We start from the raw sequence: 27569 nt of genomic DNA, 5'->3' as shown, positions 1-27569 counted from the left end.
AGCTTTTTCGTTGTATTGTTCTCCTGTGTCCAGCTGAGGAGGGGGAGTGATAGAGAGGCTTGGTAGGCACCTGGTAACCTGGTCAACCCACCACAATCAGAATAAATCAGGACAAAGAACGTGATGGAACAGAAATGCAAGACAGAGTAATGAAAACCAAAATGGTCCATGGCATCCAATACGTGTTCTCTTTTAGCAAACAAAATGAACTCATTTTTCTTGAATCTTAGATCTAAAATGACAATCGTGTATTGCCACTACAAGTGAAAGAAATTAGGGACCTTTGTTATTACCTTAAGTTTCTAATTCTTCAAGGTAACTTTATGATGGCACATAATATTGCGATTTTTAAGGTAGTTTGGGCATTATGTGACAGTTTAAATGAAAGAATGTTACAAATGCAAATTCACATGAGGCAAATTAGAAAACACTGGAATTATACTACTACTGGAGTTCTCTTTTCATCCATTTGTGAAGGCTGGTTCTTAATTACCTAACCACAAGAAGAAACCTCGAAGTTTTCTACCTCATACAATAAAGTACATCACATGGCATAGACAAATCAAGGAGAGTAAAGTAGCTGAAAATCTTAATCTTTTGCAGAAAGTGGAAGGAGTTTGCTTTTTCTAGTTTTTTATTACTTCAGTCTCCAAAGTTTTCAGAGATAACCAATAAAGTTCTGAGATAGCTTAATTCATATTTAAAATATTTAAGTATTTTTTGCTTCCTTCTGTTATCCCTTTCTTTTCTTAATCTACATTTACATGCTATCTTCTTTTTTGGCAGTATTAACTGTGCTGTGTGCTTGCATGTATTCTTTGAGTGAAAACTGAGGCAAAAGAACATGCAGTACTTCAGTATTTCCATAGTTTTTTTTCCCAGGGGAATGCTGTCCCTTACTTTCTTCTTACCTCCTCTTCCTCTTACAGAACGATTTAATGTTATCATAGAATCATTTAGAAATCAATAGATTTTCATAGAATCATAGAATCATTTAGAAATCAATAGTTTTTCATAGAATCATAGAATCATTTAGGTTAGAAAAGACCCCGGTATTCCTGTGCCATTCATTTTACACTCATACCTAGTAATCAAATCATATCCTTCTTATCCTTGATAAAAACTACTAACATGTCCTTAATTTCATGGATCCCTAGCTCGAAGCCCTCTGGATGATACACAGTCCTGAATGGCGAAACCACAACTGAAGGCAGTAGGCACAATCCTTTGAACATGTAGAGTATTATATAGTCTGATACTCCTAAAACATGAGTTTCTCAAACATGATTCTCAAAAAGAGCATTTTTAACTTAAGTTATGATTATACGCAGTTTCTGTTTCTTATTAAGATGGTAAAGTTATTATGTCATAAAATAAACAGCACATATCCTAATTAAATATATCAAAGCAGAAGGCAACTTATGATTAAATTAATACATTTTTATTTAGGGAGGATTAAAACTGCAGGGTATGGGAAATCCATTTAAAATTGAAGCTAAAATCAAATATTCAATAGAAATATCATAATAAAATATTGTTAATTTAAACAATATGAGGATGTATTTTAGGCATCAGAAATAGAAAACAGCATAAATTTTATATTTACATGATTCATAGGCAAGGGGAGACAAATTCAGACTACAATTCATATTATTGGCATTTCGTCTCTTTTAATTACTTTATTTTGTAACCTTAGCATTCTTTCATATTAATGTACTTGAGATACATTGTGCATAACAGCTTGTTTAAGGAGGATAAAATCCAAATCTATTATGCATTAAAATATAATAACTATTCAGAAGGAAGTTCTGACTTAATAACTCTGAGTTATGAGTTATTCATGAATTTACATTACACAACAAAGTACCAGCCTATAACAGGAAATGAAAGTGACAACATCCAGCTCATAAGAAAACATTTTTCAAATGTTTTATTCGTTAAAATTTTAAAAGATTTATGTAATTATTTAAAATGAAATTGTACTAGGACAAATATATGGGGCTATTAAAAAAAAAAATACAGCTTTTCCTTCCATGACCTCATGTAATCTGAATCATGTGCATATGAGGCAGTCTTTTTAAGTATTTGAAAACTGAGAAAAATATGTATTTTTCTGGACTGTCCTCTTGTACTTATCAAGCCTGACACATTTAACAGTTTGGAGATAATAAATATCAATCTGAATTCATCCCTAGAAATGGTGAATAAGTGTTTCAATTAATTGAAATTAAAAAGAAAAAATCTTTAGAAAATAAATATAATTCATTGGCATGTAGCAAATAAAACTATCAACATCTTTCTCTACAGGAAGTATAATGTATGCAGTACAATACCTGTATATGCAAACTGAACAAGATCCCAGAGTGCATTGGGATCTATGCCTTCCATTTTGATCTCTTCTTGCTTGGCTTCACAGACATCACTTGTAAACATGGCAGCAAAGTAGTCAGAGACAGAACTGAGGACAAGTCTGCAAAAAAGTTAGAAATTGGTGTAATTTACATTGATGTCTGTATTAGAAATTTCATATATTAAAAAAAACAACCAAACAAACAAATACACAACAAACCAAACTTCTTAAAAAACATATTAGCATAGTAATTATAAAATAACAGGAGCAATATATTATTAATGCATGTAGGCAGCAAAATACAGCATGACATTTAATTCTAATTTTGTTTTGTTCCCTGTGATATGAACAAAGTGGCACATTAGCATATGACTATAAAAAAGACACAGAAATTAGCACTCAGTCTTTCTGATAAGTTTTCCAATCATGCAGATGTCCCACTCGTTAACAAGACAAACTCTCAGTATCAAAGATAACTTATTAGTGAAACACATTTCATACTCCAGAGGTACTCTTCGTTGTTCTTAAAAGACCTATTTTTTATAGAATTTGCTAACAGCATGTAACTTTACACAATCCTTCAGCCTCCAGTAAAACTGTTAGTAGCTTAACATGCTATTCACTAAAAAAAAAATAATAAAAAAATCATTGTGTAATTCATGTTTCTGTTAAGAAACATTTCCAAAGGAATATAAATTCAAAATTCTTACAAAATGTGCATGGCTTGTTTGGGGATCTGATTTAGCTAAATCAAAAGCACAGCAAGTACCAGGTATGATTGTCATTACTGGCGCCCTAAGCTAAGGCTTTCTTCTAAATATCATCTACAGTGATATTACGATTTTGTTAGGACTGAATATTCACAGACGTTCTTGAGCTAAAAATGTGGTACAGCTATAAATAGCGTACCACATGCTTCCATAAAAAGATGGTCACATTTCTGGCTTAATTTGAAAACATAATACATAAGCACATTGATAAAAGACACAAGAATCACAACTGGAGGACTTGGAAACCAAGAGAAAATATTTCGCCATTTGTATATAGTTAACTATTTTATCCAAGAAAAAAAAAATAATACTGAAGAATAACAAGTCCCTGCTTATCAGCTAGTGTGGTAATTGATTGCTTTTGCTCTCTTAGCTCACTCCAATAACAAAATAAAATATGACAGTTTGAATTGGCTTCATAATTTTACAGTGCTTTAAGCTACTATATTTTACGTGCAAGTAGAGCACCTTGAGAACATATATATGAACTTTACGCTGGCTAAAATGATGAGCAACGACTAATTAGGTGCAATAGCTTAATCACTTCTGGTGGTGTGTTCAACTCTAGCAGTCATGAACTTTAGAAGTAAAGATCCTAATTCACAAACAGCTCACATTTGTATTCATATCATTAATACAAACAATAGATGGCTACAAAAAGATTGAATTAGAAATATACTTTGTTGCTACCTCCAGAGACTCCTAATTGACTAATTGTTTATTTATTTTTTAACCACTGAGGAACATTTACTTCTATGTTTGTTTATTTATTATCTCAATTGAGTATCACAAGTGTGTATTTAGTCAGCCAAGATAGTCAAGTCAACTATACAATTCTGGATAACTAAAAATCTTATAACCTTTCTTCAAATATTTTTTCTCACCGCTCATTTACAAGTGACTTGATTCACTGTTATTTGATGTTTGATTTTAAAAAAAATAAATCATAGCAAAAAACAACAAACATGATAAATTGATGATTTTCTATGAGTTACAATCTCTCACAACTAGCAGGGCTGTCATTTAGGGCTGTGATTGAGATTTCCATTTGACAGCATTTGGCATCAGCTGTTCCTTCAGATTTCTTAACCACCATTTAAATTCAACTATCAGTCTTCAACTTAATCACTTGCGAAAAGCAAAGCCAAACCACTTTGCTGCATCAAAACCAATGGAAAAAATAATCAACAGAAATTTTAATACACCAGTTGACGATCAGTTGAAATATTTTTAAACAGTATACTTTTTTAAAACTTAAAATTTATATGATTTATGTACAGACATTATTTATTACAGAAACTTCTTGTATATGTATTCTCAACTCAAAGATAAGAAAACAGAGTGAGAACAGAAAATAAATAACAGAATCATTACAACTCTCACAAACTTCTACAAAAATCTGTGGTTTTCCACAGTTTGTCTCATGGATTTATCTGGGGTAAAGAAATTGAAAGAAGCTATCTAATGGATTCCAGCTGCAAATGAGCATTCAGTCTAAGGACCAGGCGAGATCCAGTCCAAAGTGAAAACCCCTGAAAAATATATAATACAGATGTCATGTCCTCAGTAGTATGGGTACTAAAATGGTAGTGACCATTTTACAGGTTTGCACCTCATTTGCACCACCTGATAAAGAAGAGGGCTTAAATGAGCAAAAAGGTTCTGTGAAGCAGCAGCTTACCTAAACAAGCAAGACAAGTTTTTCAACACAGTGATAAGAAAAGAGGATTCTTTTTTTTAAAAGTCCCTTATGTTAATCAATAGTTAATATAAATCAGCTATTTCATTAACTGAATATAACCAAAAAGTTAACTGATTTCAAGACACAAACTTTTTCTTGGAAAGTACTTCACAGGTTGAAGTGAAGTGAAAGGAACTTGCTAATTATACTTGATTCTGAAAGGTGACATGTTTTGTAAATCTTAATTGTGTTCCAGCGTTAAGATAGAAAATGAAAAGTCTGAAATCAAAGGGATCAATTAATTTGTAATGATCTGCTGCTTTTTGTAGCTCAGAAGGCTCCAAACTGCTCTCTAAATCTTGGTTTAAAGGCATGTTGATCTACTCATCAAGAAAGGTCAGATGTCTCAGGATGTCCCCTTTTTTCAACTAGTGATCTGGCAGTGAGAATACATAACAAACTCTTTCATCTTTGAGAATCATAGCAGGTAACTCATGGCTAAAAATGAGTTTGTGGACCCAGAAAGATTTTCTCCATATTAAGGGACTTCTCGACCTTTACTACAACTAAATTCAGCCTGATATATTTCTGGGTTTTGTTTTGGTTTGGGTTTTTTTTGTAATACAGAATATAACTGATTCCTGTTGAGGCTTTTTGTCCCATGACATGAGATTTTATTTTCTTTTACTATCGAATATTTCCTTGCAATTTTAACAACTGTTTTCACATACATCTTTGATGCAGAATTCCCTCAACTGGGTTGGTGCATTTATTGATTAAAAGAAGCAAACAAACAGAAGAAACAAACCTTGATCACTTATATTCTTTAAGCATGCTCTAACGATATTTTACTGCCAACTGGAATAGAACCTCAGATGTTACTTGGACTGAAAACTCGTAGGCATGACACAACTTTTTTCCACACATATTAAGCTAGTTCATATAGGTGCTGAACATTAATTGCGTTTAAATGTGATTTGCTGCTCTGTAGAGGACACCAGCTGACACTGGGTGTCTATACTGATAGTGGTGCTCTACAGATCGTCTTACAGCAGGCAAACATTTACTATATATAGAGAGAAGGCTTCATGATTTCCTAAGTTTTAAGGCTTGCAGAACATATACTAAGGTATATTCATGCATGCACTTGAAAAAAAAATCAGGAAAAAAAGGAAGCAAATGCTGGCTGTCACCTCCAGGACCATTTTGGCAGTACAATCACAACTGCCACGTTTTCTGAGTAAAGCACAACAAAGGAGCAAACTGTGGAACAGATCAACTGTTTTGGATTACACTGGATAGTGATTACCTTTCCTGATGACTCTGGCACTCTCCCTCACCGACTCACCAAATATAGAAAAGACTAAAAGAGCCTTGGAAAAAATATAGCTAAAATAAATTTAATCTAGCACACAGACTATTTCCTGCTTAGTACCAAATATCCTTAGAAAAAATTATGTCCAGATGCCAATACCATTTTTTTGAGACCAAATATTGCCTGGAAACTTTAAACTGGCATCTCCTATCTCAAAATTCTGATCTCTAGCTAATCGGGACCACCTACTTCCATGTTGTCCATAATTCAGAATTAGATATGCCTTGTCTTTCCCTTTTTTTTCGCTCAATCTTTCCCATGCACGCTACTACAATTGGCTTTAATACACATGAAATAGAAAATGGTGTTATTTTCAACTCAGCTTCAGCAATACAGCACAAACACAAATCTTCTTGCTCTTCACTCCCTAATGGACCATGCAAAAGTGAGCAAAGAGTGTTTGGTATCGGTAACTTGAGGAATTTTGCTTGTCACAACCTCCATTTTATGTTTTATCAATGGTAATTTATTTGTTTTGCAACATTTTCATTTTATTTTTCTAAATCTCTTAATTTTGTTCTTTAGACTCTATGTCATTCTACTTAAGATCAACATTAAGGTGTAATATCTATTCTCTATCAAAGAATTTGCCACTATATGTACCTTCTACCTCCACTTGTCACCTAGCCAGCATTTCAAATCTGGAATTCTTTGCCATCTACCTTTCTTCCTTTGCACTCAGGACACTGAAAGGTTAATTTTGGCTTGTTAGTGGTATAACTGCCTCCCTCTCTCTTCTGAGTGCCTCCATCTTTACATACTTTATGTAAAGAAAGCCATGACATATATTATAAATTATTCTTGTCCATAAAATTCTAGCAAGATTCTCTATTCATGTTGTGTATCTTGTCTCTAGGAAGAAAAGAAAAAAATTCCATCGACCATTTATATATTGCAAATGTGTCCTTTAATTTGTACCAACAGACATTGTTCAGAGACTGTTTTCTCTCCTTCTCTTGTGGATTAGAACAGCCAGTTTTCATTCTGTTGACTAACTTGATGATAAGAGGCATTTTCAAGTATTTCCAAAGTGACAACACAATAACCATTAGGTTAAAACAGTGTCCGTGTTCCTTTTTGCAGTCTCTCCACAGTTCACATTTTGCTTATCCTCCTCTCAAAACCAAAATGGTACTCATTGTTCATTGTACAATATATTCCGTAGTAGGGAGGTACTACCTCCGGTTTGGAAAAACTCTGAGAAACAATTCACTAGTGAGTGTGAAAGAGTTTATGGTGGCTATGTTTCAAGATGTGAAACTCAAACGCTACTTTTGGTAAAGAATATTGGTAATGCATAAAGCATTTGCTACTCTTTTCTTTTGCCTGTGAAGAGCATGTACAGCTAATCATTGTCTATTCTGCCCATTGTCTCTGGTTTGCCCATGAACAACTCCTTTCCTTCTTGAATCTGAGTTTTTCTTATCTCAGACTTGCTTGCCAACAAACCGTCAGCTACTTGGATTTTCTACATTGTCATTACTTGTTCCTTCAAAGTAGAAATCTTTTACATTTTCAGTCAACAGGCAAAGGAAATATGTGCTATTTTAGGGCAAGAAAGAAAACATAGTATATCTAATATATGCTAGCTCATTGCAAGCCTTGAGAGTGTTGAAGGTTGAACAATTAGAAAGAAAAACTGATGAACTGTCAGTTCTAACTTTCCAGAACGACTTTAGTTGATGAAACTATATATCTGTAGGCTCTAAGTGGCTAACAGATCCCAATTAGTAGTGACAAAAAGCTCAGTTTATGTATCAGTCATCTGAACAGTTCACAAAACCAACTAAGTTTCAATATTAACATGCATTCAACTGACTTCTCAAAAACATGCTTTGTGTGAATGATTCCACTGTTCATCGAAAATGAATTTTTATTTCTTTTAGAATTCAGATCTTAAAATTGCAGATTTTTTTTTAAATTCCTATTTATGAATGCATACATATGCACACTTTGACATTTGTATATGTCAAATTGAAAAAAAAAAGATATTTTACAGAGAAAAATGGAAATAAAAATCTGCCAAAAGTCACCTGGCAAAATTCTAAACACTGCATATATTTTCCACAGTCTTTGTAAATGAAAACTGTTTCTGTGTAGTTAAGAACAGGAGATAATCTGAGAGTTAATTTGGGATTCAGCATCCATTCAGAACAATTATCATAGAGCAATCAGCTTGCTAATAATTCAGCAACATCGGATTAGTTCATTAACATGTCAGAAATTCATATTTATTGGGTAAAGGAGTGGTCAGTGAGGATATAACAGTTAAATTAATGAGAATTGTCTCATACTTCCTATTGTAACTGTTAATATTGACAGTCTGTCCTGTGTGCTTATCTCATTTTGGAGAAAAATGGAACAGAACTACATGATAAGCTTTTTTGTTTCCCTGACCATCTAAGTAATATTTATAAACTAACCTATAACTAACTAATCTGTAAAGGCAATTTCATCCAGAACAACTACAGAATAATAATAGTAAAAAATCCCTGAACAAGAAACCAAAAATCCTCCCCAAACCAACAGACAGGCAGATGGAATTTTGAAGAGAATCAGTTAAGCCTGAAACAAGAAAGTTTCCTTTCTGTCTTTACTCAAACATAGTTTTCTTCCATTTTGATCTCTTATGCAACACACAGCTACAAGAATGATACCAGCAATCTACATTAAGTGATGTTCCCTTTTTGCCCTCAGGACCATGCCTTTTGAATTTACATTCTCTTCTTTTAATCTTCTTTTAATTCTTTCACTGTCTCCCAGACACTTAAGTGTAAATAAGTAAGTGGCTCTTTATCTCTTCTACACTACAAACTGAAACAGTTTTACATCTCATTACATTTCTTAAATTGCCACAATGTTTTTTAGGAATGTTACACAAATCTGACATCATAATTTCCAGCAAACACACAATGTCTACCATAGCATTAGTTTTTTCCAGAGACCACAAGTAATGCACATATCACAGCTGCCAGACTTGATAACGTGTCAATTTTTGTCCTTGTGTCAGTTTTGAAGATATCTGCTATTGCAGCCAGTATTTTGAACTCTATGCTGCTTGGAACCAGTGGAAAGATGAGGGGAGGGAAAAAAAAAAAAAAGAGAGAGAGAAAAGACAGAAATGACAGAAATATGAATCCAAGCAGCTTCTCAACATTTGGGAATGGGCAGGAGAGGCAAATTGTCACAATGGTGAAGATAAGAGCTGGTGAAGATCCATTATGATGCAAATACAAAGCTGAGCTCAGTATTTTTCTCCAGAAGAAAAAACACATCTTCAGACACAGTCCACATATTTGAATGTAGAAATATAACACATTCAACTGTGATCCTCTGTTTGTGAGCTTAATGATTTTATTTATTCATTGTAATTTCAAAAGGAAAAGGGGAAAGAAGCTTGCAGGAGAAGGAAAAGTTCAATTTTTGCTCCTTTGAACTATTGGGACAAATGACAGAAACATCGAGATTAGGTTTGATGAAAGTGTAGAGATAGATTTGTGAAGTCATCAGAATAAGTGACTGCTTAATATTTAGATTTTTTTTAAGGTCTATTTGTCATCCTTTTCTTTTATTCTACTCCTTTTTACAGAATGATACAATAGAGCATCATTATTAATTTATCTTCAATACTCATTCTTCCATTGATCTCAGACTTTTTTGATGGCAGGCTGTCAGGCCTTGACGACCCAGGTTATTCTTGTATGGCCTCCTTTGTGATTCTGTCATCTACCTGGTTTTGTTTGTTTGTTTTATTTTTATATTCTATGTGATCTAGCCTAACCATTCAATTTGAAATGGGACTCAGTCCCCTAAACACAGGTGTCAAGTGCCAATTTCAGATATCATAGACTGAGTCATTCAGGATAGACCTGGCACAGACCTATGAAAGCCTTGAAACCCTTCTGGATCACATGGTGAAAGCCAGGCAACATAACTCAAGGCATCTCAGGAGAGACTAGGTGGCTGAATGTTGCTTTTTACTTTCTTCCTAAAACATCTCATCCTTGTTTCTCCAACCCTTCAAAGTCCATTTCAGTTACTGCACCTACTTCCACTCCATAAAGCAATAGCATTAGCACTTTGGTTCAATAACTTCACATCTTAGTAATAAACAATCCCATTTAGCCCTTGAAAACATCTCTGCAGTTCTTTTTCAGCACATCCCTTTTAAATTTACCTTTAAACAGCTAGAACATTGTATTAGGTGTACATGGCAAGGTTTTAGTAGTAGGAGGGCTGCAGGAGTGGCTTCTGTGAGAAGACACCAGAAGCTGTCCCCATGTTGGACAGAGCCAGCTTTAGCTGGCTTCAAAAGGGACCCGCAGCTTGCCAAAGATGAGCTACTCAGCAACACTGGCGGCAGCTCTGTGATAATATGTTTAATAAAGAGTAAAAAAATGCTGCGCAACAGCAGCTGTGAGAGAAGAATGAAAAAATGTGAGAGAAACAGCCCTGCAGACATCAAGGTGTGAGAAGATGGAGGAGGTGCTCCAGGTACCAGAGCAGACATTCACCTGCAGCCCCTGGAGAGGACCATGCTGAAGCAGGTTGCTCCGCTGCGGCCTTTGGAGTACCACGCTGGAGCAGATGGATGTTCCTTGAAGAAAGCTGCAGCCTGTGGAGAGCCTATGCTGGAGCAGGTCTTCTGGAAGGACCTGTGGCCTTATGGGACATCCGCACTGGAGTGGTCCTTTCCTGAAGGACTGCACCCCATGGAAAGGACTGGAGCAGTTCTTGAATCATAGAATCATAGAATCATAGAATCTTTATGCTTGGAAAGGACCTTTGAGATCATCGAGTCCAACCATACACACACCAAAAAAAGAAAAACCCCACAAACAAACAACCTACAATCTCTGCCACTAGAGCATGCCCTGAAGTGCCAAATCTAGACGTTTCTTAAATACCTCTAGGGATGGTGACTCAACCACCTCCCTGGGCAGGCTGTTCCAGTGCCTGACCACTCTTTCAGTAAAGTAATTCTTCCTAATATCTAATCTAAACCTCCCCTGCCGCAACTTCAGACCATTTCCTCTGGTCCTGTCATTATTCACCTGGGAGAAGAGGCCAACACCCACCTCTCTCCAACCTCCTTTCAGGTAGTTGTAGAGGGCAATGAGGTCTCCTCTCAGCCTCCTCTTCTCCAAGCTGAACATGCCCAGCTCCCTCAGCCTCTCCTCGTATGACCTGGTCTCCAGACCCCTCACCAGCCTGGTAGCTCTCCTCTGGACACGCTCCAGCACTTCAATGTCCCTCTTGTACAGAGGGGCCCAGAACTGAACACAGCACTCGAGGTGAGGCCTCACCAGTGCCGAGTACAGAGGCACCATCACTTCCCTGCTCCTGCTGGCCACGCTATTCCTGATACAAGCCAGAATGCTGTTGGCCTTCTTGGCCACCTGGGCACACTGCTGGCTCGTGTTAAGCTGGCCATCCCCCAGCACCCCCAGGTCCTTTTCTGCTGGGCAGCTTTCCAGCCACTCTTCCCCAAGCCTGTAGCGTTGCTTGGGGTTGTTGTGACCGAAATGCAGGACCCGGCACTTGGCCTTACTAAACCTCATACAGTTGGCCTTGGCCCATCGATCCAGCCTGTCCAGGTCCCTCTGTAGAGCCTTCCTACCCTCAAGCAGATCAACACTCCCACCTAGTTTGGTGTCGTCTGCAAACTTACTGAGGGTACACTCAATCCCCTCATCCAGATCATTGATAAAGATATTAAACAAAAGTGGCCCCTAAACTGAGCCCTGAGGGACACCACTGGTGACTGGCCGCCAAGAGGATTTCACCCCATTAATCACAACTCTCTGGGCACGGCCATCCAGACAGTTTTTAACCCAGCAAAAAGTACACTTGTCTATGCCATGATTCGCCAGCTTCTCCAGGAGAATGCTGTGGGGGACGGTGTCAAAGGCCTTACCAAAGTCCAGACAGACAATGTCCTCAGCCTTCCCCGCATCCAGAAGTTGGGTCACATGGTCATAGAAAGAGATCAGGTTGGTTAAGCAGGACCTCCCTTTCCTAAACCCGTGCTGGCTGGCCCTGATCCCTTGGCCGCCCTGCACTTGCCGTGAGAGCTCACTCAAGATGATCCTCTCCATGATCTTTCCTGGTACCGAGGTCAGGCTGACAGGCCTGTACTTCAGAACTGCAGCCTTGGGGAAGACCCACATTGGAGGATTTCATGGAGGACTGTCTCCCATGGGTGGAACCCTACACTGGAGCAGGGAAAGAGTGTGAGGAGGAAGGAGCAGCAGAGACAACGCGTGATGAACTGACTGCAAGCCTCATTCCCAGTCCCCCTGCATCACTCATGGGGAGGAGGCGGAAGAGTCACGAGTGAAGCTGAGGCTGGGGGGAAGATGGTTTTAGTTTTGTTTTTATTTCTCACCATCCTACTCTGTTATTAACTCGTAATAAATTAATTTCCCCCAAGGTGCATCTGTTTTGCCTGTGACAGTAATTGGTGAGTAATTTCCCTGTCCTTATCTTGACCCATGAACTTTTCCATCTTATTTTCTCTCCTTGTCCTGCTGAGGAAGAGGAGTATTGACAGAGTGGCTTGGTGGACACCTGGCAACCAGCCAAGGTCAACACACCGCAATCAGACAAGAGTGTTTAGGTAACTTAAGCTATAGATTTCCACTGATTACAACGACATTTGATACATGGCCATATAAAAACTAAAACTCAACTGGATAATAAACTTCAAATTCTCAGAAATTATCTTCAAAACTCAAGGCCCATTTCTGCACATGCTAAATCTTTAGCTGGTACATACTCAATTGTGTGAACTTAAGATCTTTTACGTCTGAAAAAGGTCCAGATAAAATCAGAAGAATTTCTTGCGGAGATTACAGAAATTAATTTGAAAATACTAATTCCATTGTCAGTATCAGGAAATATTCTTTATACACTATTCCTTCTTCTTAAAAAAAAAAAATAATTATCAATCGAGGTTCATATTGAAAGCTTATCTAAATTGCCTTGCTGTTTTCTCTCTGAGAGCAGGACTTTCTATTGTTGTTGTTGTTGTTGTTGTTCTGTTCCAATCATATTACTTGAATAATTTGTTTTTAAACTCATGGACAGTAGGTCCACAATTTTGATGCAATGTTTGACTCGGGAAGTTCCTCAAACCGTATTTACAGATATCCGGGAGTGAACATAGTGCAGCTGTACTCATTATACCGTGTGCTTTCCATGAGCATCTGTCATCAGTGCAAGAAAACAAGCTGAGTCATAGGACCGTATATTGTGCATTCTGCTTCTTTCACCCCCTACCTTGAAACTGCCTTTCCTTCTCTGCCTGGTTCTTTATCCTTTCATCTCTCCTTTCAGTTTAACTTTCTACATTCAATTTGTTCATTTTATTAATACTATTTCTTTATGTCAAATTTCACGTCTTTAAAATACCAACCAAAATCCATTGAAAAACATGGCCCAGCTCCTTAGAGAACCAAAAGAGAGAACATAAATTACAGTTTGTTGAAAAAAGTTTATTAAATTTATTAGGATGATAACAAATAAAAGCTGTCCTACTTCAGAGTTCATCATCCAAAAAACATTTCAGTTGAGTTTATTTCAGTATTTACAATGAAAAATTTAAATTTTGTGTTGAAAGAAAGCTTTTTGCTTTTCATACAAACACTTGTAGAAAGATTTGAGTAGCCATGCTAAAGCACTTTTTTGTTTTATATATGTGGTAAATTTCTACTCATTCTGTGCTACCTTTTTCCACCACGCTAAAAGTCTCCCCTGACCCTTACCTTCAGTACAGGAAAGAACACAAATGCCTATATTTCTTTGATATTAAGTGAAATCAGAAAATAAAGAACTCATATTTCTCATTATAAACTCAACCATATTTGACAATATTAAAACAACAACAGAAGTAGATTTCTTGGTTTCTTTTCATTCACTATCTTGGGTTCTCACCAAATGCAATGAAAGTCATAATTGCAAGTTGAGGATGCAATTCTCCTCCTATATTTTTTTCCATTTTCTGGTTTTATTGAATTTTCTGTTTTATTGTAATTCAGTCTTTGTTTTATGGGAGTGTTTTGTCTTAATGGAATAGGCATGGGTAAATCCTATGCTTATATCACTTTTCTTCTTTTTTTTTTTTTCCTTCTGCATTGAGGTCCTGTATTGCTTTGTGCACTATTCCTAGTCAAAATCTAACTTACGGTTTAAACCTTAGTCTCAGTTTAGAGCTGCCTATAACTTCTACACAGTCTTGGCTGGAAGTTTTAATGAACTCTCCAGTGCAGTAAAGGTCTATCTATCATTTGCATTGACTTTGGATGTTTTCTTTGCAGCATTTTTGATGTTTATTCAGTAGCTGTAGAATACAGTATTTCATGTATAGTATTTGAAAACAGTGCAATTCAAGTGAGTTGCTGTCACTCAACCAAATTATTTGTGGCAAATATGTATTTATAATTTCATGTTGACCCATGGGATTATTGCTTGATTAAGAATTTTCTTTTACCTGGGAAATAATTGGTGCTTTGATCATGTCGTTATGATTCTGAATAACATTTACTTCCCAGTGTTTTTGTGTTTCAGATGACATTTACTAGCTGCAGTCTAGTTATGTTTCTAGACGCAACTGCATTTGGCTGATTGTAACCTGGATGGAAGAAGTGTCAATTACAGTGTTGGTCTTATTCATTTGTTTTGTAACAGCAACGCCTGAGTTCCTTCTATCCTAGACACTTTAAAGTTACAATATGTTTCTTGTCTTAAAAAGGTTATATTCTAAATGAGAGGTACAGAAAATCAGAAACATATATACAGCATGACCTCCAGAGCAGAGAAACTACAAAGTCCATGTTCATAATATTTTAAAATTAGGGTGGACTGTTAATAGTACAGCAGCTTAACTGAAGGGAAGGGAAATTATTATTTTAGGATTTTTCTCTCTTTAAGGTATTTTACATTTTTGCATTTGATTGTTATCTATCCATGTTACAGCAATGTAACAAAAAAAAAGAGCTTTACTTAATTTTTCAAATTTATTTAAATGTCAGTTACTTTAACGCTCTGAAATGCCTGCTACAGAGGTCTTCCTACTTTTTCAGTACCCTTTTTGGTTGCTTGTTCATCATTACAACACATGGTTGGTTTCTACTTCTTTTGCTCTTCCTTCATTTGAAAATTGATTAGATTGAAAGATTAGATTACACAAACACGATGCTTAGAAGCCAACAAAAATCTTAAGCACATTACAACTTTAAAGCTGTTTGAGTTACCCAAACAGTGAAAAGCAGCTATAATAAGATTGAGAGATTGGCATGGTTCGTCCAAGTGGGGAACTACAGCTCAGTGATTACGTTTTATGATCTCCCTTCTAGAGGAAGACATACTTAGGGTTCAGTGAAATGAATTGGACTTACAGGATTCCATGGGACAGAGAGGATATGCTCAAGCAGCAATGACTGATGGAGCTCAACAATATCACTGAAAAGTTACTCTTTTTTATCTTTACCAGATCATGATAATTTGAAGGAGGTTTCTGAAGACTGGAAAAGACAATTTCCATGTCCATCCTCCAGAAGGAAGATGTGGGTAACTATAGACTGGCTTGCCTCACCGAGAAGATCATGGAGCAAATTTTCCTAGAAGCCACGCTCTGGATTACTAAAGAAAGTGAGGGTAATCAAAAACAGGCTGCCAAGAGAGGAACCTCAACAAGTGATGATATTTAAAAACTAACTGGGTATGACCCTCAATGGCCTAATCTAACCTTGGACTTGACCCTGCTTTGAGCAAGGTCTGGGTTTCTTCCAAATCAAATCTTACTCTAGGATTTTAACAGCCACACTAAAAGTAAACAGACTTTTTTTCTGTGCTTGTCCAGCCACAACTGTCTGAAACAACACAGAGCAAAAACAAAAACAAAACCCATAACATTCAGAGCACCCTTCATTTTATCTTATTAGACAAAATTCTAGTTTATTCAGAACTTACGCTTTTCAATTCTTCATAATAACAGTTCTTTTTGCCAGGTCTTTGAGATCTGGTCTTTGACTTCAGACAACAGGGAAGTAGAAAACCAAATGTAAAGTTGTCTGAAGTTTTACTAAAAAAATTAAATAAGATTTTGGCTATTATTTCATGGTCAATCTTCTTATTAAGGTATTTTTGCAGCTCTAGAAGGATTTAGATATGCTGTAGAATTGAAATGACAAATGTGAAATTAAATTTACTACTGAAGGTGGGCATACAAATATGAACAGTTGTCTTAAAAATAGTGGGGAAAATGAACTAAACTAATAAAAAACCTTACAGTTTCCTCTGTCTCCCTCTCTATTTTGGTAAACTATGCAGTTTGCCAAAATATTCAAAATAGGCAAAAAATATACTGGTAAAAAACTGTAGTGGTATATTTTATATGATCCATATTAAACAGGGCAATGATTCCAGTTGTGGAATATTTCTATGTATCTAATACATATTTTTTTCTGTCAGTTTAAGAATGTAGATTAAGACTTTGCTTTTTTTTTTTTTAACCTCACCTATGTTGAAAAATGGGAAAAGCAAAACTAGGCCAATTAACTGTCAAGAAAGAACAACAAAATTCTCATTATTTCTGAAAAATTCTTTTTATTTGATTTCAGTAATGTGTAGGGATGTAAAATTGGACACAAGTTAGAAGGTTATTATCCCTCCAGTTTTCTTTTTGATGGAAGGCACCTTAAGGCAAATCTTGCAGCTCTGGAACACTGTAAATGCAGATGGACAGAAGGACATACCCATACAGGAAAGATCTTGGTGATTTAGATAAAAATGGCATCAGACCACAACTACAAGGGATGCATATAATGCCAGATGCAGAATACATCAGTGGCAAATAGTAGCAAAAAGCCTGGAACACAGAAGTTGTGTCAGTTGCCAAGTCAGTGAGTAAAAATTGCTGGGGACTTCGCTGTCTTGTGGGAACCCGAGTATATCAAGACAAGGGAGCAACACTAAAGATGGCAGCTCTTAGAAGACAGGAGAGTAGAAAAAAAAGTTAGACAAAAATAGTCTAAAAAGACAAAATAGTCTCTGTGTCCGTCTTCACTTAGGGCAGAAGGAACTTGGTAAGGTCCAAGTTGCCAAGATGACCTTATAGTATTCCTCTACACCAGAAAGTTAATTTGTGAATTCAGAAATACATTGCCTGTTTTTTGGTTTTCCTGCTGGGGAGCCATAGTCCTGTTCTGGATTTAGTACCTCAGAAGAGAAACCAAGGCACAAGCAGGGAATAGGTCACCCTTAGTTTGCAGCCTCATATAGAGTTCAAGTGCAAAGAGACTTGCTAACCTGGAAGCTCAAAAGTATTCCCTGTATTGTAATCTAAAACCTAGGACTGGATTTTTATTTGCATACCCTAAATAAAATGCTATAGCTAAAACCAAAATCTCAATGAATAATAACTATTTTAAGCTCTAATTACAATCCAAAACCAAGCATAGTTTCATATATACTGGCTGCTTTAATACCAGATAATCTTATAGAATTGTAAAAATTATAATGCCATTATAACTTTTAAAAGTAATTAAGATATTTTTCAGTTCATTCAAAGAAACAGTTCATGAGAAGTCAGTGTTCATTATTCCACTATAAGAGTCTGAGACAATCTGTATGACAGACATCAGAATATCATGAATTTAAGCCAAAAATGACGCTGTGTCCAGTGTAGCTGTACTACATCTCATTTCAGAAATTTCCATTCTCCTCACATATGAGCAGCATCACAGCAGGGAGAAATGTCTGGCACCCTCACGATGAAAAGCTTGCTGGTTGAGTGCTACTTGAACTTTTGAAATCTGTATAAAAAAGCCCTACCTTCGAGGGCTCAACCTTCTAATATCACCTTCTGCAGCTACTCACATTCGTGATGTTTAAAGCAAGAGGGAAGCAGGCATAAGGGGCCACAGAAATTACTCTTCTAAGAAATAAGCATACCCAAAACCATTTACTTTTGTAGTTTCAACATCTTATGCTTATGTCCTACCTATGTGCAGGTATCTTGCGATTCCCAGCAATCAGGATAACATCACAGAGCTGCTGTTGCTTCAGGTAGCTTTCCATCTTTCTGAAGGTTTGCTCTGCATGGTGAACAGCCTGGTAGAATTCCTCGGAGCTGCAGGAATCCATGTCACAATGGGGTGGCAGGCTGGCGCCTGACAGTCTGTAAACCACAAGAGAAACTCTGCGTTGATAAGATGTGACCAGTTGTCTAGACTTCATCACAGGCTTCTAGAACCTGATATAAGTAATCCCTGCATCCTTCCCAGTTCTCATCACTAGCAGTACAAGATGGAAAAAATCTTACTGCACTGGGAGGGACAACTAAAGTTGTAAATCTTTTAACATGGAAATTATTTTCTTTAGCGCAGATGCAAAAGTAATCCATTCCTTTCTTCTTTGATAAAGTTATCAAAAATATAAATATGAACAAAAAATAGAAATTCAGTATATTCATGTTAAGGTTAATAGTATAGCTATGTCTTCTTTATTAAACTATGATTACACTCTTTAATTTTAGCATTTTAGAGCAAAAGTATTTTACAGAATTAAACAAACTATTTTTCTTAAATAGTAATATGAACACACAAAATAAAGAAATAATGGAAAAAGCAATCCCATCTTTCCACTGATTCTAAGTGCCTATTCTAATTCACTTCTTTAAATTCCCATTCATTTTACACCACCTGTGAAAGGAAAATAAAACTCTAATTGACTTGATTTGTAATGAATTGGGAATATTTCCACAATGATAAATTGCATACCTACTCTTCAGGAGCCAAAAGGCTCATGAATACAAAGTGAATTTACCCTACAAACATAATGATGTCTGTAATCAAAATATCAGGGGTAAAAAAAAAAAAAAGAAACAGGAGAAAAATGCAAATATATTTTCAATATATATAGCCGTATATTCCTATTTCAGATTTACTCTGTTCAGTATTACTGGTTCAGACCTTTACTGAAAAAAAGAAAATGTATTAGCCCTTGAGGAAACTAATGTTAGTGGTTCCAAATAATTCACGACACAGATGATACCCTCTTCTGTTACAAATATGTAATGAGATTGTTTCAAATGAAAGCTATAAGATCTTCTATATCTTGTGGTGCTGAAAACAAAGGATTTCATAGATGAAGCTGATATTGTTTTTATTTCAACTAGATCTATACAAAACAGCTTACATAATCAATAGAAGAGCATCAGAGAATATATTTTAGTCCAGAGTATCAAATGATATTATCAATTAATTCAAACCAATCTCATTTTATGCATGTTCTGTTGAAAGATAAATATTAAGGAGCGCATAAGTAATTTGATAATTCACAGTAATAATGCAACGGTTTCATTATATGAGGTTTGAACTTGGTAGGTACTATATTCTAAGAATGATATTAATTAAGATAACATAGTCTGCACTCCTGGTGCTGGAAAAAATTGAAAAGCACATAAAGACACTAATAAAAAAAATCAGTTATTAAAATGAAAGACAGTTATCTTAAAAAAAAAAAAAGAAAAATACTTTAGTATTTTTACTGACTCTTGGTAGACTATAATATGCTTCAGAAAAATAGTATTTCCTTCTAACATATTCTAGTGATTTACTTTTGAATTAGTTTTTGTCCAAAAGTGTTCCACACACTCTCCTACAGTCATTTTACAAGGTCCACAGGGGAAAGGAGGAGAAGCTGGTCCATCTTTCTGTCACAGTAGTTGCTAGGATTCAGAGCATTCCTTTAAAGTAGCTGGAAGCCTGCATAATTGAAGGTGGCCTGCAGATAATTTTACAGAGAACCAACTCAGTTACCTTTGTATTGCACTCTGCCATCTGTTCTGTGCTATATTCAGGTAGTAACTTACTAGAATGAGTAACCTTTTAAAATTATTACCCACAGTAACATCACTTGTGCAGCATTAAATTGGATCCCGAGAAATCATCAACTGGTTTAAATTAATCAATATTGCTGTTTGTATGCTGGTAAGGTTACAATATGTGTGAGCCTGTCTACAGGAAATTGAGCTAGCAAAATTTTATTAACCATAATTTCTCAACAGAAACAGTTATGAATTGGTGATTTAGAAAGGCAAATTTCCTTAATTCTGTTATATTCAATCTTGTTATACAGTTAAGTAGTTTATGCTAGCTACCTCTTGCAAATTCCTCATAAAGGATAAAACAAACATATTAATTCTGTGAGTGACATAATCTGTTTGTGTGTTCTGATCCAACCTGGACTGCCAACCATGTCGATCACAAATCCAAGTCTATTTTCCTGTCTTTGGATGATCAACAAATACTTTCACATAAAATTGTAATGATGGAGCTAAGCTCATTGGTATGGATAGTGGATAGATATTTCAGCTTTTTTATTTCTTTTTTTTTCCCCCCCTCAGTTTGATTGTAGCCCTACACAGACTTCTTCAGTTTTATTGCTGAAGAATTAGAATGACAAGTAATTCACAAGAAATAAATCAGTGCCTAATAAACGAGGTTGCTAGGGTTAAACCGGCACATTTCTTCCCTTCTCAGGGGAATTCAGAAGTGACAACAACAACAATTCTGAATGGATTCATATTGTTTGTTAATTCAGAACTTAGGTCTAAATCAGTTTACATTTGAACAGATATGGTACTAGTCCTGCCTCTTCTTAACTATTGAAAACATGCTGCACTTTTCCGGTCAGAAAAAAAGAAATACCTTGCCTGAATTTATGAATTTATGAGTTTAAATTCATGAATTTATGAATTTATAAAGTTAGATGGGGCTGAAATGAGCTTAGTCTATCTTTTTCTTGAATGACTAGACAGTGTTTGCCACAAATTTTGCCCTCTTTGCTGCTTACCCTTTTTATCAATGCTTTCTACCTTCAAATCATCAGTATTATCTGTCACTTAGCAAGTCATTAAATCACTACTCAAACACAAGCCCTGAAGGCCCAGGATAAACTATTATCCTGAAAACTGGCAAGTAAAAAGCTTAGTAGAAGACAATAAGCTAATCTTTTATTTATTTTCTAAAAAAAGCCCAGATAAAAAGTCTGCTACTTATCCTATTCAGGAGTTACCTCAGTTTGATTACAAATGCCTTGTCTGCATAATCGATGCTTTAAATTCAGTCAGCAGCTTGTTAAAATAGAAATTAGTTAAAAGAGCTTCAGCCAGCAAATACCAGCTATTTTCTACCAGCTCATGAAAGGCATGTATAGGTACTTATGACAAATTAGCGAAGTGAAAATAACACTTTCTGCTTGCATATATTGTTTTTGCTTAGGTGCAGGCAACCTGAACCACATATGCAGTGAGATGCCTGTCGGGTGAATTCTGCAGGAACTCCAGTACAAATTCACCTGAAGATTCCCTGAACCTTTCAAAATCCTTTTTAGCACTTCTGTACCTCAAAACCCTGTAATCAGTGAACAGGACAGACTCCAGATAGGCTTTTTCCATAATCTTTCTCAGTCAGCAAGTGCAAAACCTGATAATAGTGTGGGAATTTCAAACATTCAGGTGTTGTTTAGTCTAGAACACTCTTTATCTTTAAACGATACAGTTAATAGTACAGAAATAGGGAAATCAAACCTCTCACAAGATTATTATAATGATACTGAAGGTAGATAAGAAAACTAGAAGGCTCACAAAAATTATCAATATTGCAAAAAACCAAAAATCTCAAATATTTCTCTATGAAATGGCAAACCAGGATGCATTTTGCATACGGGGAAAAAAAAACAAAACACAAAACAAAACAAAAAAACCAAACAAACCGAACCAAACAAAGAAAAAGGAAAAAATCCACCCAAGCAACTTTCAGTTTTCAGTGTTAAGAATACCATGCTGTCCTCAAAAGAGAAATGCTTTAAGAAGAGTCCAAAAGTGTTGATGAGAAAATTAGGCCTTTGAGACCTTACGGATCTTAAAACAGTCTAAATAGAAATAAAAGCTTAACTCTGAGGATATACAATATCTGACTCCACAGTGCTCCTCTTTTCCTAGAAAAAGCACTTCGATTTGAACAAGGGTGCTACTCTCTTATCACCTTTTACCTGCTCCTAACTTCTTTGAAAAAACAGGTAAAACAGCAGTAAAAACCCTGTGAAGTTGGGCACAGACTCTCCCCTCAATTTAACAACCCTTTAAATAAGTCCTTATGGTAGCCCACTGTAAGTAAGAAGGAAAAGGCACTCCAGCCAAAGGTCTCCTAGGGACACCTTTGGCCTTTTTATTCAAGATTAGATTTATTCAACTATGTATTGGGTTTGTGTGTCAAGACAAACACAGATTAATCCTCAGAAGACATTGTGGACAGACTAGTTAGTACCCTACAACTACGGGTAGGGTAGGCCATCCCCTGTACCTTGTACAGTTGCTCATTCTTATGAACAGACATGATTTTTGCTCACTGACTTTACACAGAAATGAGTTACAGCATAAAGAATAGAGAAATGAAAACTCTTAGTTTACAGTAACGCTGTCGGCAGTTAAAGAGAAAATGCTAGGAAAAAAGGGACCGCACATACAGTTTTAGCTACCTGTGTCCTTCTTCTCAGGAAACGGGAAAGTAATTAGTAAAACTGCCACTCCTGAGCTGGAAAGGTTTGAAAACAGCAATAGCAAACATCAGTACTTAAAACCATACCCTGAAAAAATTTCAAAAGGAAAAGAAAAAAGGTACTCTGAAATAGAGGTGAGAGAATTCATGTGACTTGAAACTATGGTGCATTTCTCAGAATAAAGAGAAGCTTAGATTTAGAAACAGTTTCCATTCTGGAAATTATAGTCATAGAGGTACAGAAAACAGCAGCAGAGTATTTTATAGAGTACTGAGGTATTTTACATACTCAATAGGAATATATTTCTCATACCTTCTACTGAAGCCCTGCCCTCAAATAAAGAGCTTTTTAATCAGAAAATGTCATGTAATTTCATTGTTGCTGGAATAGAAAATCCTGCTGGATTTAACTTTTTTTCACTCTTCACTTATGCAGGATTGATCATGCAAACTTATCCAAAACAATGTCAATGTAACAGTGTATATTACTGGGTACATAGCTGAAGTATATAATCAAGAAACAAAGTATGTCCAGCTTTTCGGTGAAAAAACTATTGTTTTTCTATTTATAGCTTGCAAAAGCATATAAGAAATATTCCATATGTAAGACTGAAAAAAGTCTTAACACAATTCGTTCTCTAAAAGTTGCTCATTGAACGCTTAGAAATCAATAACCTGCACAACTACACTTATAAAGATGGACTGTCAAAAGCCATGGCTCTCATTAGTGATCACTCACAAAAATGCGAGAGAGTTTTATAGAGACTTTAAACCATTTTCTTACAGGAACAGCAGGGCGGCAGTTCTACTTGTGATCAAAAGGTATGCTTTTCACACCACTACCAGCAATTATATCTGCAACTGAAGGCTCTCCCCAGAGTTTCAGCGGGTTGTTATAAATTTATTTTATAAAGACAAAGTTAGGTAGAAGTGCCAGACAAAAAAATAATCTGAATATCAAATAGGAATTTTTAGTCACATCAGTGCAGCTTGGAGATATATTATTGCTGTCTCAGAGATTCATTTTCTATGTAAAAAACCAAATCTTTTTAAATGGAGTCCAGTGCATATTATAAACATGTTGTTCTTGTTCTATAGATAAATCTGCATAATTTGCATAATTATACAGATAAATCTGTATAATTTACAATGGTATATCCTCCCAAAGGTAATTTGGGGATCAAACTACTTGTAATGTAATTTATTCTTTGGACACTATAAGGCAAAATTCTGTCAATAGGACCTCTGTGTGCCTAGCGAAAATAGGCATGATTCCATTGTTGTTCTGTGTGTCTGTGCACCTGAAGAATATTACCAGCCTCAATAAACAAAATATTAGCTACCAGTTTATCGCGTGACCTCAGACAAATAGAGCAGCCCTTCAGAAACAGAAGAACAATAAGAAGGGACCACTGTGCTATATTAAACTGCTTCTATAGAGAAGAAATATTTTCCTTGTTTATTAGCTGACAGAAAAAAAAGCAGAAGTAAGATGGCAGAAGGGTTTGCTCAAACCGTGATTTTTCCAGGTTACTAATAAAACATACAAAGCAAGACTCTTGTTTTGCTTCAGTTCAAAATACTCTCAGTTGGATTTTTTCTTATCTATAGCCCTTCACCAGTTAATTATCTAACCTAAGCTACAAGCATAGACCTCTTTAATGGCAGTGGCGAGAAATCAACATATGTAAGGATTCTGTAGGCTCCTGAAATACTTGGGTTTTAGCTATTTTAAAAATTTATTATTTTTGCCTTTTTTTTAAATAAAAAGTTAAAGAAAACTAATTAAATTAATGAACAGTTAGTGAAAAATCTCATGATTTAGCAAGAAACTATTTACTGAATTCAGTTAAATTATTGACAAATGCTCTATCTTCCCTTCAGTCCTCCCCCATTTTTCCAGAATTTATTGTTATTAATGACATGAGTTTGTCCTATGCTCTATGCCCTTGGAACCACTTAAACCGTTAGGGAGTTTGTTTGTTTGTTTTAAGTATTGTGTTAAATTGATCCTTTATCTCTTCTCACTTTCTCACCTTTTATCCTCTACAGTCTTCTAAACAATTATTTCAGACTTTTCCTATTTCTTCTCTTCTTTATCCACAGACATTTATGTCCATTCTTAAAAGCTACCTACGTTTTTGCTTACCCGTCAGTAGTACTTCCAGTACCTGCCTACCAATACTGTTCTCTACCTTCTGGCAATTTTACTTCCAGCTTCTCTCTCCAATACTTAGAGCTCACAGAAATTTAGATGCTCTTCCACAGATGAACAACCAAATGGACTCAGCAGTCTAATGCAGTCTTGACTGATAGTCAAAAAATGGAATTTCCAAATAAAGTTTGAGTTTGAGGATCCACAGATATGAATAGACTGTCATTAAACTTTGGAAAAAAATTATAAAATAGCATAAAATACATAAAATATTATTTGCAGAAAAAGTAAATATATGTAAACTTTTTTTAAAAAATTAAGAAAAAAGTGGGAGGGGTTATGGGATAGTGGGTTTTTTTTCCCCCATAGACAGAAAATTGCAACATTGTAATGCTCTTGTTTGACAAGGTTAGGAAGTTTCATTTTGATATCATTGTTTTACATTATACCTATAAACTGTCTGAAAAGGTGTACATAAATATTTCTCTCTTAAGAAAAGCTTTGTTTTCAGTTTTATCCATGTATGAAAAACTTTATATATTACATTTTTGTGAAGATGTAACACATTAAAGTATTCTGATATCGATGTTCACCAATGAAAAACGCCAGAGCCGTGCTACTACTGGGTGCGATTACCTTCCCAAGTAGCTATTCTGAGAGGTATGAAATGAAAGGTAGTCCAGACAGAGATGGTGCCGTTACTGACAAAATACCCATTTTGTATACCCCTTTGAGTAAAAAAAAACAACGTGTTAGCAACTGGTTTTGCTCGAGTTATGCAAAATTCCCAAACAAGCATGCTTTCATTAAATAGCAAGTTTGCAAAACTGACTTCGCTTCTCGCATATGTTAATTTATTCACATTGCTCTTAAAGTTTTTTGGTGTGTTTCTTTTTTAATTTAAGAATGTCAGATCTCATTTTAACATCTCTTCAGACACCTGATTTTATTCGTATAAGGAGATGACTGGTTCATATATTCTTTCAGATTTTAACAAACAAATGGTATTTTAAAAGTTATCTTTCTTCAACTCCTCTCTGACTGGAAAGAATAACTGTATGTTTATCTTAACAATTGTAATTATAATTTTTTAATTATTGTAAGTATTAATTACAAGTATTTGTAAGTGACCTTGATATTCACTTTCAATAATGTCCATGTATATATGTGATGTCAGTTAGAAGGTTAATGATTTTGCTTCAAATGAGATGCCATTCAGAAAAAAAAATAAACCAAAACCACAAGAAGAGACAACATAGTAATAAAACTATTGAAAGGAAACAGTGGTTCCATTACAATGGAAATTTATCAGGTAATATATGTAAAAAATGTCAAATCACTCAGGTAAGTGCAGACTGGAAAGTCTGATTCCTTGGTCCATTGCAAAAGGCCTGACTGGAACAGGGGAAGAGTAAAGAAAGAAAGAAAGGTCTGGTGGCTGAGAGCCTTTGCAATGGCAAAAGGCAGAAAGAGACCATGCACCCTACACCATACAACAGTAAAACATTTTGTACTGTTTCTATTTTCCCTAGCAAATCCAAAATCTCCAAATCATGACTAACAAATAATAGATACCAGAAAATAAAACTTTTTTCCTTTTTCCTGACAGCTGAGGTGCCTCACAGGATCTGTGTTTTGCATACCCTCCATCAATTATAGCAAGACAGTACCTTTTTCTTTTTTTTTTTAAATCTACTTTATTAATTTTCATAGGGTAAAAAAAAAAAAAAAAGCATGCATTTATTTTCCAAATCTGTACATTGATTTTTAAGATGTCTTTGAAATGTAGCTGAGACAATTTCTTGCAATATAATACATTGGAAAACTCTTTCATATCTCAAATCAGTCTCATTATCCTTTCTGAAACTCATTCAACATACAGATGACCCTTTTATAAACCTTATTTCAAGTTCCCACCATTTTCTCAAATCCAGAGCAAACTTTTGAAGATCTGACTTTTTAACGTTCATCATCCCAGTCACACCAGGCACCTGACAGCTATACTACTAATTGTACTGCTACAAACTATTGTCATGAGTTAACAGCCTTCATACTTCCTTGACAAATTACACTTTTTTTCCGTATCTTTGACCTATTCTGCCTCTAAACAGTCTTGCTATGCAACAACAGAGAAACGATGCCGACTATCTGCTGGACCGCTCTCTCCCACCCACAGCTAATTGTCCATCCACTGCTTTTTCAGCTTTGCATGCCCACATAGAGGGAGCAGTTTGTTCCAGCTCTTCTTGGAAAGCCAATGATTAACTTAAATGAACATACATTTCTCCTAACTACATATAGTCATATTTTAATGACTCAGAAACTTACTGGTGTATTTTCCACATTCATGTTGCTAACAGAGCTTTTTGTCATATGCAGATCTTGCTATCTGAATTTATTTTTTGTGTCTTGGAGGATAGAGGAAACAGACGAGTATAAAGTATAAAGCAGATGCTAGGTGCATATAAATCTACAAAATGAATCAGGCTCCTGAAGGGAGGCAAGCCATTCTTCTTGAAAACAGAAACGAGGAAAGATGTCACAGGAGACCTCAATTTTTAAATACATATGCCAGTGGAGAACAACTGAGAAGCACAACCAGCTTTCCTTAAGTCATTGTCAGTAGTTCTTCTCTGTTTCTAGCTCAAGACTCAAGGGACCCTCGTTCATTAA

General features: G+C 35.6%; 1 protein-coding gene across 1 annotated transcript in view; it reads right to left on the bottom strand.

Moving 5' to 3' along the window:
- Window positions 1–27569, bottom strand: part of KLHL1 (kelch like family member 1) — a 240105-nt gene that overhangs the window by 158248 nt on the left and 54288 nt on the right. The window contains exons 2-3 of the mRNA XM_074564447.1: window positions 18181–18357; window positions 2334–2470 (exon numbers count right to left, since the gene is read on the bottom strand). Of these exons, the coding sequence (XP_074420548.1) occupies window positions 2334–2470; window positions 18181–18357 (314 nt within the window). The remainder of the gene's footprint in view (window positions 1–2333; window positions 2471–18180; window positions 18358–27569) is intronic.

This window comes from Larus michahellis, chromosome 1, assembly GCF_964199755.1.
Source record: "Larus michahellis chromosome 1, bLarMic1.1, whole genome shotgun sequence".
NCBI lineage: Eukaryota > Metazoa > Chordata > Aves > Charadriiformes > Laridae > Larus > Larus michahellis.
Note: the sequence above shows the minus strand (reverse complement) of the source record. Positions and strands in the feature narration are given on the sequence as shown.